The sequence below is a fragment of the Malassezia globosa genome (assembly GCF_000181695.2).
Source record: "Malassezia globosa CBS 7966 chromosome Unknown mgl_sf_1.1, whole genome shotgun sequence".
Lineage (NCBI taxonomy): Eukaryota > Fungi > Basidiomycota > Malasseziomycetes > Malasseziales > Malasseziaceae > Malassezia > Malassezia globosa.
In genome coordinates this window covers 580539-597949 of record NW_001849874.1, presented here as the reverse complement: position 1 = coordinate 597949, position 17411 = coordinate 580539, and the positions used below count along the sequence as shown (strand labels likewise).

At 49.6% G+C, this 17411-nt stretch overlaps 5 protein-coding genes across 5 annotated transcripts; 3 read left to right on the top strand and 2 right to left on the bottom strand.

The window, feature by feature from the left end:
• Positions 1–571: 571 nt before the first annotated feature.
• MGL_0283 (uncharacterized protein) lies at positions 572–3451 on the bottom strand (the record flags this gene model as incomplete). Its single annotated transcript, XM_001732456.1, has 1 exon — positions 572–3451. The coding sequence occupies one exon, from the start codon at positions 3449–3451 to the stop codon at positions 572–574; it is 2880 nt and encodes a 959-aa protein (XP_001732508.1).
• A 622-nt stretch (positions 3452–4073) lies between these two features.
• On the top strand, positions 4074–5858 carry MGL_0282 (uncharacterized protein; the record flags this gene model as incomplete). Its single annotated transcript, XM_001732455.1, has 1 exon — positions 4074–5858. One exon carries the CDS (start codon positions 4074–4076, stop codon positions 5856–5858), a length of 1785 nt encoding a protein of 594 aa, XP_001732507.1.
• A 3884-nt stretch (positions 5859–9742) lies between these two features.
• Positions 9743–10444, bottom strand: MGL_0281 (uncharacterized protein; the record flags this gene model as incomplete). The annotated part of the gene is made up of 1 exon (XM_001732454.1): positions 9743–10444. The coding sequence occupies one exon, from the start codon at positions 10442–10444 to the stop codon at positions 9743–9745; it is 702 nt and encodes a 233-aa protein (XP_001732506.1).
• A 442-nt stretch (positions 10445–10886) lies between these two features.
• MGL_0280 (uncharacterized protein) lies at positions 10887–11342 on the top strand (the record flags this gene model as incomplete). The annotated part of the gene is made up of 1 exon (XM_001732453.1): positions 10887–11342. The coding sequence occupies one exon, from the start codon at positions 10887–10889 to the stop codon at positions 11340–11342; it is 456 nt and encodes a 151-aa protein (XP_001732505.1).
• A 1991-nt stretch (positions 11343–13333) lies between these two features.
• MGL_0279 (uncharacterized protein) lies at positions 13334–17062 on the top strand (the record flags this gene model as incomplete). Its single annotated transcript, XM_001732452.1, has 1 exon — positions 13334–17062. One exon carries the CDS (start codon positions 13334–13336, stop codon positions 17060–17062), a length of 3729 nt encoding a protein of 1242 aa, XP_001732504.1.
• Positions 17063–17411: the final 349 nt, after the last annotated feature.

The window sequence follows — 17411 nt, the reverse complement described above, 5'->3', positions numbered from 1 at the left end:
TCAGGAAACGTCGTGACATAGGATGGCAGTGGCTCACTGATCAGCGTGTTCCCTACAAGCTCGCCACCCCATAGCTGGAGTCGCCGGTTCATTAACTGTTTCCAGCGTCCACGCGGCGCAGAGTCGATTTTATTCAAGAGACATGCTTCTTCTGCCTCGGACACGAAGTCGGGGATGTAGTAAAAACCTCCCTTCCATTCTGCCTGAAGAGTTGTGTAGCCATGCGATGGTGGCACCGACACATAGTACGGCGCAAGCGTTTCGGACATGGCTCCGTCCACTAGTTTATCGTGTAGAAGCTAAGAAACATCACACGTCGAATGCGGGAAGGATTGTTGCTTGTGGAGAGAGAACCCTAGTCACGGCCAAGACCCATGATACGTATAATGCGCTCCTCGTATTTAAACTATATATTCATAGTGCGACATGAATGGCAAGAATAATAAGAATAATAATAAAAGAAGGACATCCACCAAGCTAAGATATCGAGGAAGAAGGGGGGAGAAACAAAGATAACAACAAGAAAAGGACAAGAAGGGGACACAAGAAATAAGTGAAGCAGGTGGATCGATCATGAATTCACGGAAAAGGGCTTGTCAATGTCCATACTGGATGCGACGTGATCTTGGAAGCAGGTTGCTGGGTCTAAAATGGTCGAGGAACAGACAGGAACGACTCTGGGGGACATGTGTGTACAAGAAGAGGAAGGATGATGCGCCGCATGTAGATTCTGCGAAGACGACGGATGTTGATAATGAGAGTCTTCTGTCATCAGCGAGGTGGATGTGTCGGGCGAGGACGTATCGCGAGCATCAGCAACTTGCAACACTTCTGCGAGAAAGGTCGACTCATTTTCCTGGATCAGAGCGCCACGGATCTTGACGACCATTCGATTAGCATCGAGAGAGCCTGTGTGTGGTGCCTCGTAATACTTGGACGGCGGCAATGGGTATGGAGCAGGCGCGGATGGTCTGGACGAATGCGATGGAAGTTGATCTAGCTCATCTGCACTCAATCCTCGACGCATCAGCTGACGCACAGTCTCAAGGACGGGCATGTCGACAAGCTCAGCGGCTGTCGGACGAGCTGACGGCTCTGCGCAAAGCATGGACGTAATGATGCCCTGCAGAGCCGGACTGATAGCATCAAAGCTCACGTCTGAAAAGTCGTTACATCGCAGTTTGTGCCAGGGCGCTCCGTTATCCGGTATCTCGACGCTACACGCTGCCTCGAGAAGAACCAAGCCCAGGCTAAAAATATCGGCAGGTTTGCCATACTTGGAATCGAAAATCACCTCAGGGGCAATGTACTCGCGATCGCCTTCTCGCTCCAGCACAAGCACAGGACTTGGTCGACGCTGAATTCGTGTTGGCCGGCGGCGTGGGCGATGTACCGTTGCATGAATATTGGTCTGGCTAAATGCCGGTGAGTCGGTGACTGTCGCGCCGGACAAAGCAAAAGGACCATGGCTCTGAATGGGCGAGAAAGATGTGTCTGATGCATCGTTCATTGATGGTCCGGATGCATTGTTATGAGTCGCGAGATGCGAGCCAGCGAGAATTTCCTGCGCTGTACACCGAGGCCATCGCGTAGCCATGCCAAAGTCAGAAATTTTGAGTGTGCCGACCTCAGTGATGAGGATATTCGCAGGCTTTAAATCCAGGTGCAGCACACCACACTGATGTATAAAATACACGCCGGCCGAAAGCTCGGCGAGGATCTTCCATAACCGTGCCTCATCAAGCGCACCGACCTGCCGCCCATACTCGGCCAACACAAAGGCTAGCGAGCCCAATGGACATAGTTCTGTCTGCAGATACAAGTAGCCGTCTTCCTCCCACGCATCAAGTAGATCCATAACACCTTCAGCTCCGAACCAAGGATCGCGCCAGCTTGCTCGCTGTTCCTTGAGAAGACGCAATGCATCAACTTCTTCTAATCGCCGGACACGGTCCTTGGGGCCCAGGAATGGCCGCTTCATTCGTTTCACAGCTGACAGATACCCCGTTGCCTTCTCGCGAACTTTGATAACTTCACTAAACTCACCCGTGCCTAGCACGCCCTCGACAGCAAAGTGCTCTTCAAACTGGCTCGTACGAGACGGGCGATAGCGTCCTGCGGGCGCACTATGCACAGGCTTTGTACTCTCCGCACGAGTCGGCGGCGTGTGCATGTACGTGGGCTGCGAGTGTCGTGGGCGCATCTTTCCAGCGCCAGTGCCTTTGGGCACGGGCTGCGCTTCAGGCGATCGCGTCGCTTCGTACCATTTGAAACCATCGCGTGTCGGTGTGTTGGGCGAGTTCAACAGGTCCGGCTGCGTACACAATAAGGGCACGTCCGAAGTTCCACAGCGAGGCATAGCAACACGCGCCATTGTGGGTGTACTCTCAATCCATGTGTCCTCGTGCCGATACGGCGAATCACCCACCGAGTTAGAATCAGGATCTGATCCATCGTCATGCATAGCGACATGTATGCTAGGCCTCGTACGAGCCGCTGAAAGAAGCGGCTGTCTTCGGGCAAACACATTGTTCGGTGAGTCCATCGAGGAAGGTGCACTGTCCTGCATAGGCGCATCTTCGAGCGGTGAGGCTGGTCGTGGTATCAGCTTGTCATTAGACCGGTCGCTTGGTATATTCAAAGGACACACAGGAAGCACGCGCGAGGTTCGCGCACTAGGCGCGCGTGTATGTGAATGGTCGCGGCGGATCGCTGGGAGCGAATCCGACAGTGACTCCGCCACTGCTGGCCCTTGCCTTATTGAAGGCCGGATCGGAGATTCACTGGGCGACTCGAACACATCATCAGGATCTGCGACAGCGGGACGAACGGGTATGTCGTTGAAATACAAATGGTTCCGTGTGCCAGGGATTCGTTCACTCGCAGACCGCATGTGACCCGCGCGCCGCCCTAGATGCCGAGTGTTCGACGTGGTTGCTTTGCTTGCGGTAGTGCTGGTAAACCCGCTAAACGGTGCTGGAGGTGATTTCGGCATTGTGGCAAACAGTGGCGACATAGACGGGATCGCACCGCCCATCGAGCAGCCACGACGATGCATGCGTGCTGACTTTGCTACTTCCGTCATCCCAGCTGATGGCTTCATTGGCGTGTCAGGCATCACAGCAGCGGCAGGCCTGCGCGACACATTAAATGATCGGTCCGCCATAGCGGCCTCTACAACCTCACGTAAAGGACGCGGTTGATGTGAGGCGTGGTGGAACGCGTGAGTATGGCGCGGAAGGTGCGACTGATGAGAGTCCATACTAAGGGAGGCAAGAGAGGGCGCAGATCGCATTGACTCCATGCATTGCGAAGACTCATCACCTGTGTGCATACTCTCTCTTGAATATGTTTGAAGTTCAGGCAAGAAACTTCGTCGCCGCTTCGACACGAGACCACTTGACATGAACGCGGTCTGCAAAGGTCGTACATTCCGATACGTCGTGGACATGTTGGGTGTGAGTGTTGACGCATGTTCTCCATGCTCATTCATACACACTACATCGCGACGCGGCGATGTCGTCCGTTCGTCGTCCATAGCGGACAGCTTGTTGCACACGCAACAGGACGTGGCACGTCGCAATGAAGCCAAGCGACTTGTCTCGTGGCGTAAAACGCGGCGTCGCGTACCGTGCGTGTGTGTATGTCGGTGGGTGGGTGCGTGCAGTTCTTGTCACGTGATATTCAGTCGAGAAACCGTGTTGGATTGGTCGCGTCAATCCATCGCGAACGAAGCGCTCATGCGTGTCATGATTCGAGCATACACTCCACACACGTAAGGTGGTTGTCCAGCAGCCCCAACGTGTAGGCGATATGTCAGCGTACCTGTAAAATCAATATGCATGAAATATGAAAGACAAACTTTGGAATTCATTTTGTGTTCGCCATCACACCACGCTGGGGATAGATTTAAGCGTCATATCAAAGAGGCATAACAGCCCAAAGCACCACAGTCCTAGATCCCACGGCTGCAGCCTTCAAGCCTACCCCAGACTTATTTCGTCTTTGTCTCGCTTTCTCTCTGACATAGCCCTTGAACTTGCAAGACTGCTGCATTATCGTGTGCTGGCCGCATGAATTCTTCCAACATCGAGCTCGCAGTCACATCACCCTTTTCGGAGAGTTGGGGTCAGTACCAACTGCATCCCGAAGATCTCCCATGGCGCAAGGCGTCAGAAGGTCGCTTGTGTGGCAAATGGATCCGTGCATTGTGGGGTAATGAATTGTATCAGGAACGGCGCTCCTCGAGCACCGGTCGCTCAGATGATATGGTCACCATGCTGTCTCTCACATTGCCACCAGCACTAGACATTACGAAGTTTTTCGAGCTGTTCAAACTGTCTTGTATGCATGCACGGTTCATACATCCTATTCTTGCCGGTACAATCGAGACGAACGTGCTTCAAATCCCGCTAATGCCTTGTCTCGTGTATGAGGAATTACACACATTTGAGCAAGTCCAATCTTGGTCCGACACTGTTATGTTCATCCACAGGTGTGAAACGGATGAGGAGCGCGCCCAGTCCAGAGAAGAACGCTTGGAGTTTATGCGAAACAAAATTGGCCTTCGACCACTGCCATTGACGCAGCACGTAAAAGAATGGCATTGGGTCCTTTTCGGTCGCGCTGAGGATCAGTCGCATGTGGCCCTCTTTGTATACAGTGCTCACGCCGTGTCAGACGCTCATTCTGAGTTGATTCTGATGAAGGAGCAGCTCGAATACGTCACCAGTGCACTCGAGGCACCTTTTCCTCTCCCTGAAGCGCATTCACTTCATCCTGCAACATTAGCTTGGGGCACAGAAGTGACTCGCTTGACCCCTTCACTCCTCGAACTGGTAGGCGTACCACTCGATTCCTTCAGCGACGAGACGGCTCTCAGGCGCGTACGCCGAGTGCTTGCGCATCCATTCTTACGCTTGGACCTTGGGAGGCCAAAGGATGGTTCCAATTTAACAGACACGCTGCATGATAGGATCCAATTCACAGCAGAAGAAACAGCAGCTATTCACAAGGCGGCACGTGCTCACGGTTGGTCTGTCACACACATCGTCGATGCGGCTCGACACATGGCGTACATGGAACTGCGCCGGTCATACCTAGAAAGCTGGCACTGGAACCCAATACCAGAAAAGCTGCACGTCAACTTCCTCGTCCCTGCCAACGCACGCTGTTTGATCAGCGAAACCTACAAACACTTACAACAGACTTTTGTGGGGAATGCTACCGAAGGCTTTACGACTGTTCTCCCACTCATGGATCCGTACTTTGTCTCAGCACAGGACGAGTTGATGACATCTGAAAAACCTCTACATGAGCTTAGTCAGGTTCGGACACTTGCCTATGTGACACAGAAACTTGCGGAGCAGTACTACGAAGAAAAGCCTTTGGGTATGGAGCGCATCGTGTCAGAAACCCCGACGTTCGTCATGGCCGGTGTATTTTCTCCTTTGTATCCATTCGACAATCTAGCGCCTGAAGGATTTAGCTCCGTGGGTGCGATCGACACATTGCTTCCCTGTAACTTCCACATGCCTTCGTACACGGAGCCGATCACTGTTGACGATTGGGGTGTTGGCGTCATCATGTCTCGCCATCTTTCAAGTCTACAGTTTTCAATGCATATGTGGACGTTCCGTCAGCAGCTGAATCTGTCCGTTGTGCACACACCACACATTTCCAAGGCTCGTACGGAACTGTTCCTCGATACAATACATCGCACACTCAAGCTCTTCTTGATGGCTTTTGAGCAACACGGTAAGCCGATTGACATCCCTAGTTCTCCCCCCACCCCCTTCGTGTCGCGCACGCTCTTTCAAAGAGCTATCTCTTGGTGCCAGAGCTGGTTCACCAACTGATCCATTAGCCCAAAATATCATCAATCAAATCTTGCATTTCCTTGGGGGGAGGCGCACGCCGAACAGTTTGCACCGTTCTCTCTTCAGCTTTCGGTTTAATGGTATGTGCATCAATGGAGGCAAGAAAATCGTCCATGTCCTGAGCCATTGGTCCATGGTGATTCATTGTCGACTCGGTGGCGAGACGAACAGACATAGCGGGTTTCGATGTAGCCTTCGGTATGACTTCAGAAGATCGGAGTGGTCCCTCAGTAAGTTTTTCATGTGCAGGCCTCCGTTCAGACGCTGTCCTAGACAGCGGTAGACGCGTCAACTTTTCAGATGGCCTCTGAATCCCGCCATCCCTACGCCAATTAGCAGCATTTGGACGTGCTTTCTCTTTATTCTTGAATCTATCGCGTAGTGCACGAGCCGCCTCCGCATCTTCCTTCTCGCGACGAAGTGCAATCCAATCCACAGCGTCCAGTGCTCTTAGCTGTTCAGATTTAGCATTAGACTCCGAATCTTCCGAGTCCGAGTCAGACGACAAAATTTGCGCCTGTGTAGAAGAATTCATATCCATAGAGGCAACTTTGGCATTCAGTTTTGTCAAGTCCACTTCGGGTTCTGGCTCCGCTTCTTCATCATCCGATTCAGGTTGTGCATACCGCCAGTCATTGCTCCGTAAACTTGTGTCTGAGCGAGGATGATGCTTGACTATTTCTGAGCACACACCAGTAGATTCGTTTTCTTCATTGACAGTATGCCTAGGGGGGATACCTTTCGCTGCGCGGTAGCGCCTTGAAGCTCGTGCCTTGTACTTGTTTTGAAGTACCATCGAAACACACTTCAGATGAGCGGAGTAAATTCGTAGGCTAAAAATTTCGCATGGAATCAGACTACATTGAAGCGTGTCTGTCATGTGTTTCGTGAAATTTGAATCAATTTTAAGTCGGAGTCCAATCCCTGACACGCAAACCTTGTGACATGTCGCATCTCGTTACATCGTTCCAATACTGGTTCAATGCGATTGCACCTTGATATGATGGATTATCTCCATCACTGAAGCAGAAAAGTAAATCGATCCATCCATGTCACCAACGCATTATAATGCCGACTGTATGTATGATGCGATGTGTTCAAGTCGACGCGTGGCCCCGAGCACATAAGGCGAATGAATTGGTAAAGATCCCTGTTTAAGATCAGCAAGATATCTAAAAATCCGCACAATCTAGGATGCAAGCTTTATCTATTTCGTATGCACAATCTCAAAATCGACAGTAAAGCCAAAGAGATCCATGTAGAATCCCCCACACCCTTCTAACAACCGGAATGCCATACTTGAACTGGGAATTTTTGCAGCTTCACTTCTACCTGCATCTTACTGATTCGAGATCACTTCAGGTTTTTCGTTTGTCACCTCATATCTAAACATGCACAAACAGCTGAAAGTTCAGCAACTTTAATCTGCAATGGGGCTCAAATGCGCCTACATACAAAGCTACAAATGCCCTGGTCAAGCTTTACATATGATTTCCGCGTATCTTTTTTTTTCAACCTCAACAGTCAGTGTTATGGATCGATTGGGTCAGAGTATTTTGCGCTAAAGTTCAAGTTCGTAAATAAAAGGCGTTTGTTGTTGTTCGATTCACCTCAACAATCTATAGCGTAATAGCATCTTGATGTCTGGCCCATGCAACACTTACAACTGCTTATGTTCGACGTAAAAATGCAGTGGACCACATTCCGAATATGAAAGTGTGTTTTGTAACGTGCTTTTTCTTCCCTGGCAGTGTGATCGCATTAACACGGTGAGCTCTTGCTTGGGGGATGAATATTAAAACACATGCAACGTGCAAATAACTACAATTTTTCATAGTGCTTATATATACACTTCTCATAAAATACATCTCGAAAACCAAACACTCTAAGCACTCGAAAGATCCATGTTTTCGAGGGCACAATCAGTTCGAACACCTGGAACAGAAACTTTTTAGTCATTTTAGCACCCCGTTTCTTTAAGCCTTATTTATGGGCATGGTGCGGGGTGATTTTCCCTGTCTGCTGCATATTAAATGAAATGAAGCCAGGATTGGTTCCACCTCCCGCTTTCGTGTAGATGCCTAAAATCCGGCAAATTCACCCTGTTCATATTCAGTCGTCACCGACTGGCATGACGATAATTTTAAGACTTGAGACCATAGACCCGATAGATTCTCCTATGCTCTTTCTTCACATCAATTAATTTAGAGCAGACAGTGTGTATAGCTCGAAGCTTAAAGCCAAAATATTTGGATCGAATTTTAAGGTGCTTAAAGATTTTTTGTTCTGTTGTATTCAACAAACACGTTCTATCGGAAGCGCCTTCAATGGTAAAACGAGTAAGAAACAAATTCTCACTTTCAAAACGATGTTAACAGTGTTTTCCTTTATGAAGCAAATTTTAATAGCCACCCAAATCGAGAATCGTGCCACATTGTTTCATACAAATTTCTTTTCGTTTCATTTCGACTTTTTTGGATCCTCTATTGCATTAACTGATTATATTCAAGTATATAACGCACGAGTTTTGTACTGTAGTATGCAATTTATAAGATCTGTGGCGTCAAAAACCATATGTTATCCAATAGTGGGAAGAAAATCTGGCCAAATCATCGAACATTTGCTGAGATTATGCGATCAACTCGGTCCTTCGTATAACATTCATTTTTGCAGAACCTGTGAAAGAATTGGTTTAGTTCTGCGGGTCTAGCTAATGTCGTTTTCATTCCTGTGCGTACAATATGGCACTGTTTCAACATAAGGCTGTATGCGTTTTCGCGTAGAAACAAATCTATTGATACCTGAAGTTACATCTGATTGAAGCTTCACAAACCAAGAGTTTGGAATGTTCTGAAAATGTTGAAACGCTGATTGTTTTTCAAGCACTCAGATGTTGGTTCCAGTTCGTGTGGATGAGAAGTTTGCAACGTGGAGGAGGTCCAATGTGCTCACGACCAATCCATGTCGGCCGAATTACACATCCCACAAACGGCGGCCCGCTCACTGAACTGTCGCATTCACATTGCCGATACAAAGAAACGCATTCTACAATGACGACGGCCGCTCTGAGTGCTCTCGGTTACGCCGGGTTCGGCTTTCTTGCTCGTTGCTATGCGCTTGGTATCCAAAAACGCAATATTTTCGACAGTATGTATTGGGACAATTGTAACTGACGAACTTACCGAAGATTTTGCCGGCCACCTTTTGTTCGCTGGTGGTTTCGGCTTGATCGGCTACTGGGCCCATGGCGTAAAGCAGTCTCAAGAGCAGCTTCTACACAAAAAGCAGGAACAGCTTGTTGAACGTCGTCAAGCCTAGATTTTTTTGAGACTTGGTACCATGATATCCACGACATATGGCCTGTTTTAGCCTTCTCTGTGTATGACATCGAGCGACATGCTTGCAAGAACTCATCCGCGGTCTATGTCGATGCCGCATCTGGACTGTCCACATAGTATGCTATATTCTTACAACATGTATGATTTGGCCAACTGAACAATAGTGCTTCGTCCAGACGTCCATGGTACAATTGCACTACGCGAGATTTTCCTGCGACTTGTACCGAGAGTGGCTTCAGCTGTTTCACCTCTCAGCCTTAGATCTTACTTCTCATAACAGCTTAACGCGCGCAATGCATCACAAAAAATGCTACCATACATAAACAATCACAGCCAACAAGACACGGAGACAGGCGTCGCATTCAAGCAGCGCATAGTAGTCTACAGGAAGAATGCGCGGTGCTTGACCGCAAGAGTGATATCGTCCTTAGACCCGAACATTGGACTATGCTCCAACAGACATGCATCAGCAGCGCAAAGCAGCTGCGGTAATATTTTGGACAGAATAGGTATCCCGAGTGAACCTTATGCCTTGTGGTGGGCGAGACGCTGCTTCTTCTCAGCGACGCGCTGGGCCACAAGAGCGTCGTAAGCAGCCTTCTGGGCGTGCTTCTTGGCAATGAACTCCTTCTTCAGGCGCCTAGCGTCACGCTTACGCTGAAGACGCTGAGGCGTGATGAGACGCTGAATCCTAGGAGCCTTCGTGTAAGGCTTGGCACCCTCCTTCTTCGGCTGAATCTCACGGCGAATGACGTACTGACGCACATCGTCTTCCTTGGTGAGGTTGAAGAACTTGCGAATGTGGTTAGCACGCTTAGGACCGAGACGCTTGGGCACAGCACTCTCGGGGTCCGTCAAGCCAGGAATATCCTGCTCGCCCTGCTTAACAATAATGCAGTGCAAAGCCTGAATGTCCGGGCCAACAATGCAGCCGCGAACTGACTTCCGACGGCGCTGGCCGGTGCGGCGAGGACGGTAGCATGAGTCGCCCTTACCGAGGAGCAAACGAACACGCGATGGCAGAAGCACACCCTGCTTCATAGGGAAACCCTGCTTGTCGTTACCACCGCCGATGCGGAGAACGTAGCCCTTCCACTCATCACCGAGGGAGTCGACCTCAACGTCCTGAGACATACGCTTGTCGTAGAAGCAGCGCACGGGACGCTCGTCCATAAATTCGAACGACTTCTGTGCGCCCGTAGCAGGGTTAGCGACGTTGAGCTTCATCTGTTGTGTGTGTTAGAACGATGTTCAGCGTAAAAGGATGGCCTGATCAACTCACCTTGCGAAGGTTCCACTCGAAGTGTGATGTACAGAGAGGCTCGCGATACGACTACCGAAAACCTCGAGCCGCAGAGTGTGCATCACGTGCAACTATAGTTTCTGTCAGGAGCACGTGATATTGTAAGGACCCACGTGAGGGTGACTCCCTGATGGTGAGACCGTCTACTGCTCTACACCTCACGACGCTCAGGTCTTCAAGTACTCATAAGAATCTGGTATGTATGCTTGCGATCTAGATGTGTGCTTTGTCGAGACTGCACGATGTTGCTGTGATGCATTTGCGAGCTGGGAATGCGGTATTCGTGTCATGACTCTCGATGGAGCGTTCATCCGTCATCGACAAACTTAGAAGAAGCTGATGGAGTGCTAACGTCTTTCAGTCACCATGGGTCGTATGCATTCGAAGGGTAAGGGTATCTCCAAGTCGGCTTTGCCGTATAGCCGTACGCCACCCTCGTGGCTGAAGACCTCACCTGAAGAGGTCGTGCAGCAGATCGTGAAGCTCGCCCGTAAGGGTGTGACGCCTTCACAGATCGGCTCTCAGCTTCGTGACAGCCAAGGTATCGCTCAGGTGCGTTATGTCACCGGTAGCAAGATCCTGCGTATCCTCAAGAGCGAGGGTCTTGCTCCTGAGATTCCTGAGGACCTTTACCACCTCATCAAGCGCGCTGTTTCTGTGCGCAAGCACCTTGAGCGCAACCGTAAGGATATGGACAGCAAGTTCCGTCTCATTCTTATTGAGTCGCGTATCCACCGTCTGTCCCGTTACTACAAGACTACGGGTGCCATTCCTCCATCCTTCAAGTATGAGTCGTCGACGGCCTCGACTCTTGTGGCCTAATCTGATGATTCCCTATGAAAATGTCCTTGTGTCTGTTTTCCAGGGCGGCATTGTATCCTATGTCTTTGTGACTCGGCCTTGCTCATGGAAGCCAAGGCTAATGGACACGCTTGCACAAGTGCCTATGCGTTAGGCTACTGCACATAGTTGGATTTGAGTGCAGTAATGAAAAAATATCATCCTGGCATTCTGTCGTAGTGTGTAAGTGGTTTAGAACGAGAATGGATGTATAGATTGCTTGGCGTTGGAACAGCAGTAATGATGGCTCCGCCGTTCCATCGCGAGCAAGGTTGATTGCTTGTAATAACGTTTCTCAACGGTGCGTTGTGCAAGAAGTGTATAAAAATTATCGTAATTCGTGATTGCGCTAGAGAAAAAAAAAAAGCAGAATATCTTTCGGTATCAGAGCAGAAATCCAACCGAGACCACTGTTTTGCGTCACAACATGGGCTCATCGCTTTGCTTGATCGTCGAAAGTTTTGTTCAAGCATTTATGTTTCCGACATTGCTCGCAATCCTGAAGATTGATCGTTATCGCAACGGGAGTACACCCCAGTAATAGCAGCAAATATAAATAACATTTGAGTTTTTTCGTCACGCTTTCAACATAGAACTGACGACAGATGTTGAGGTTGTCCTGTCCAAATTCGGTCGCTATTTAAGCTGCTATGGGGGAGATTGTTGCTTTGTGTCCAGATCCCATTTTCTCGCACCAGCAGTGTTTATCATCGGCCTGAAAGTGCTACCATCTCGGCTCTCATCCATAGATGAATTGGTATTTTCAGACGAGAATGTACATGCTAACTTCAGCCACAGTCTTCCTTGCCGTTGATATCTTTAACTTCCATTGTCATACCAGTGGGCTAATGCGAAAAGGATGAATGATTAGAGAAAAACATACTAGAACAATGATGAGTGGTTCTTCCGACGCGATCATTTCATATATCGAGTGACAGCTGATCAGCTCTTCAGATCAGACATGATAGTCTCGCTCATGACATATTCAAGTGAGATAGTGTTGGATATATTACTCTATACGTCAGTATGACCACTCCTACTGGATCACCCACATGTCTATGTCAAGGTCTGTGTGATGTTGATCATTGACATTTTTTGAACTAGAGGAGGTCCTTTGCGAAGGTGGGTACGAGCAGTCCCCACTTGACGAGCTTCCCCAATTGCATCAAAGATATGTTGCATCTACTCAACAAAATTTACGACTAAGTATTTTGGACATGGTGCATAGCATGTGAGTAATGGAGATTCGACCGTATCATGATGTTGTCTCACTTGTTCGCGGAATGAGTCTAGATACACAGAGCGCAATCGAAAGAGTAGTTGCAACTTAAGACAATAGACTAATTGGAGCGGTTGCGCCATGCTTTTTGTTGAAGACTGGCACTATTTACACGCGCACCCAGATCGCAAAACCACAGTGAAAGTCACTAACTCAATACGCGTTGAACCATGCAGAATAAGTCATGATCTGTACCTAGAACTCGTCCACAGAGGAATTCTAACAAGGGAAAAAGTATGTATGCTGAACGAGAGAGCATAGGTATCAGAACACGACAAGTTGTACTGTAAATACCTCTCGCCGCCGGAACCAACCGGTTGAAAAGTGCTAGTGCGATAAAACTCCACAAAACTGATACTAGTCTCAGGGTACGGATATCGCACATCAGTCTAGTGGTTCGTACTCTCAGGCAACTTCGTAGTGGAGGTTGGTGCCGCACGAGTTGTGGACCAAAAAAGCTACGTCAGTTAGTCCCTAGGCGGCGCGCGTAGAGCTAGTCAATGTGCGGGGAATTTCATTTTCTAATTATTTGTCACTCTGGGCCCCAGGACGACCCTGGCCGTTTAGGTGGTTGAATACTGACCTGTTTCAGCACACGCCAAGCCACAAGGTCTAAAGGTGCCGGACATTGTGATATACAAGAAAGGAAAAACAAGTGCGTTCTGAGAACGCATGATATAAGATCGGATGCAGCATGTCACACCCGCATGACGTGTGCGCAGATTTGCGCTGCACGACGTGCTGTGACGAGCCTTCAGGGGCACTTGTGGATACGTTCGACGTCGAGCCGCTATCTCTTCCTCGCAAAATGAGTCCCTCTAAGAACACTGTCTACAACAAAAAGCAAAAGACTAACCCATCTCCTTTAACACTAAGCTCAACAGCCCACGTTCTCACCTCAACACCGCCAGACGGGACAAAATACCAGCAGCCACAGGCTCCCGACTTTATTGATATGCCATCTCCAGCGTTGGTGCCAAAGGCCCTGACCGTTTCGGCTGTTCTTTCGCGCTCGGGGCAGGTACATGCACTGCCATCGCGCCAAAATAGTCTGAACGAAAGTACAAATACATTGCGAAAGCGATTTTCTACTTCATCCTCACAATCGGTCTCTGAAACCCAAACCCTTGAGGAATTTCCTTTTGACCCAAAAAAAAAGCAAAATCAAGCAGACGATCTTATGTCCATGATGCCCTCTATTTTTCGCGACTTATGGCGTCAAGGAACAGAGCATTTTTTGTCGAATAAAAATGAAGGCGAGAGCGGGGGCGCATCGCGGAGCCAGCGGGCGGGGAAGTACCACACCGGAAGTGCCTTGGAGGCAATTGGTGCTTTATTCTTGCGGGAAGACAGTGCTGGACGACTTGATCAGCTCAGTTTGAACCGAAGCAAAAATGCAAAACGTGCATCAGTCTCGCAAATGGACCTGCCATTATGGATTAGGCACATTGAAGCCGGTCCTTTGATTCTTTTTGCTCAACATACAGGAAGCCGCATTGCGAATTGGTTCAGACAAATGACGCAGACCGAGCAGAACAAGAAGCCTACTCCGATCCAGCCTTGGTTCACAGACGACGATGACCTGCCCGAGACACCGCTTCTAATGCCTGGTGGATTTGTACGGGATGACTCTGACTCGCTTATGCTTCCACCACCATTGCTAGATGACCAAAGTAATGATGCTTGGAGTTTTGAAGGCCTGTTAGGTGTTCGGCGTATGCGTGAGCAGCTGCAGCGCAAGCAATACCTTGATGCAATGTCCAAGCGCAATCGTCCTGCACATCGCGTGGATGCTTGGACAGCGTTTACAAACTTTGTTCGTTCTGCCAAAGCTTCAGAAGCAAGGGCTGCGTCGGCCCAGGCACGACGTCGTTCGCTCGATGTGCCAGACAAGTACAAAAATCTTGGCTGGCTGTGGCCTCATGGATCGCGTAAGGGGGCTTCGTCAACTACCACGTTCTCAGCGTCGCAACCATTGTCAGAAGTACAGATGCATGGCCAAGCTGCCTGCGATGATGCTTTATGTGCTCGTCCACATACGAAAACGAAGGATGATCAGACGTTGTCATTTCACAGATCCGAAACATGGCGTGCATCGAGGCGCATGTCTCTCGAGTCGCTGGATCTTGCGATGTCGCATGAACAGGAACGAGAAAACCATCTCGCCGGACATTCTTTTTGCCAACGAATCACGCCAAAGAGTATGCTCATGCAACAAGATACAGCGTCGATGACCAGCGGCGTGTCGTCGCTACTTCGAGAGAGCCGATCGTCAGTCGCGGCTGATACCACCACATTAGGCGTGATGTGGATTCTGTGGTCTTATGTGTTTGTAAGTGTGGCATTTGTTCCGGATTTTGTGGTGTTTTTTCTCGCACACACGCTGGACCTGGTCATGGATTCGTTCGAGTTCCTATCTTATGCAGTGTGGTTCATTCGTTGGGTATGGCGGAATGTCATGGGCGAGACGGTCCTTGGTCGCATCTGCATTGAAGCGTATTTCATGTTCCAGAACGAATGGGAGCATGTGATTCGGGAAGATCATGAAGAAAGCGCGAATCGAATGAGACTCGTCTTTGGCATCCCTCTTTCGTTCCGACCGCGTGGTATCAGTACTTTTCAGGTACTTCGTGGCTTTATCGAGCTTGCCTGTATACAGAGCGTCACTCGCGAGCAATATCAGCGGGAGGGTGCAGGTTTGGTGCGACTGGAATACTGGCACAAACCAGAAACGGCTTCTTTCTGCTCGCCCGCAGCAAGTGTAAAGCATACACCTGTCAGTGTTGCTTCAGGCGAAAATACACCAGCACGCTGTGAAGAACATGTCTCTAGCCGCCAAGCTTATGAGCATGGAAACAAATGTAAAGTTATGAACATCAGATACGGCGGCGAGGAATACGATAATCAAGAAGACTATGATGATGATGATGATAACGATGACTTGGTTGTAACAAGTCAGTCTGTGGACATCTTGGAACTGTCTCGTTCTCAGCATGCAAGCACAGGAGGCGGCGATGCTCCTTCATACTCGAGAGACTATTCTCGCGTCCTGTGGGATGAAGACAACTCGATGCTCGTCCGTAACATCAAATGGGCGTCACAGTTGGCCATGTCCGCGTATGGACTTCGCGTGTTGATTGTAGACTTACCTCCTGTCTTCACGCCGTCGGGAAAACAGCTTCCAAGACAAACATTTGCACATTTGTCGCGTCTCAAAGCGGATGATGTTCTGCATGCCGATATTCAGACCCTTGATCTGGAAGCAACGTATGCACCGACATTTTACGTGGTGCGCGACATGCGTCGCAAGGTTGTATGCGTCGCTGTGCGGGGCACACAAAGCTTTGCAGATATCGTTGTGGACTTGGACATGAAGACGGAGGACATCACTTCTTCTTTGGCAGAATGGCGCGGTATCCCCGTTGATGAAAATACCGAGCGATACTTATATCATGCTGGCATATGGCGCGCCGCCAAGACGCTGGTGTCGCCGGGCTCGACCCTGTTTAGAAAGCTCTGTGAAACACTCCATGAACACAAAGACTTTGGTCTGGTGTTTGTCGGGCATTCGCTCGGCGGAGCCATTGCGAGTGCAGCGACTATCCTTTTGTCAGAGTACCATATCGACGCTCCGGGTACCGATCCTCGCAAAGGTATTTGGCGGACGACGTCTCAAGACGGCTTTCCTGGTGGGAGGCCGATTCGGGCCATTACTTTTGCACATCCATCAACGCTCTCGCACACGCTCAATAAACGCACAACGTACGGATCTGTCCCATTGGTTGTCAACGTCATTCTCGGCAGCGATATTATCCCACGTTTTGGACATGGCCAACTTCGTGAGCTTCGGCGAGTGTTAGGCGCGCTTACACGAGTGCGTCGGCGTCGAGACATGGTCGCGACGACGATTAGCAGCAATCCCAAACACATGCAGGAGGATCAAGAATTTTCTGTGCATATTGTACGCCGATTCTGGGATTGGCTCTCGATTTGCCGTACAGAAAAACCAGACGCTGTCATGCTCGACAGAAAGAAGCGACTGGAGGATCTATTTTGGCGCTTGCGCTGTGAGGTCGAGAAGGACCTGTATGTCCAGGCGAAGAATCGCTTCGAGCAAGCTCTGGCGCAGCACATGCTCGCTTCATCCGTACCGCTCTCGCCGTGGGTCCGCGCTGAGCGTTACGACGCGCCTCTGCATACATTATCAGCGCGGCGACAGCGTCTAGACTATGCCACTCTCAAGAGCGAGACGGTACAAGGTGGTGTGCTTGTGCCAGCAGGGCGCAATCTGTGGCTCTCAAATGGAGAATTGTATGACATTACAAATCCATTAGCATTCTTCAGTCTGCCCGTATTACACTTTTCTATGTTCGCGGATCATTTCCCTGCGGCGTACGAAGAGGCTATCTTGGCCCTCAAGTAGGCACAACAGACTGGCCCAATCAGCGTGTGCATGAGTTCATATTCGTGCAGAGACATGTGCATAGGGCAAATCCAAAAAGGAATAAAAATTTGCGACGCAGGCCGCCGTTTTGTGTTACAGAACCTGTAGGGTACTCAATTAGCACAGCTCCTTGGATCGTGTTTTACGAACGAGGAAAACGATCCGGCAGAAAGAGGGATTGCCACACAAGGTTGGCACTCATTGTCTAGCCTTGCCTTACGCCTCCCCCACCCCGCCTTTGCCGTCGAGTGCGTTGCGAATTGGCTCCACGCTCACGCGGTCATGCAGAATTGGCATAGCATGTATTCCAGCATGCATCACACCTCAT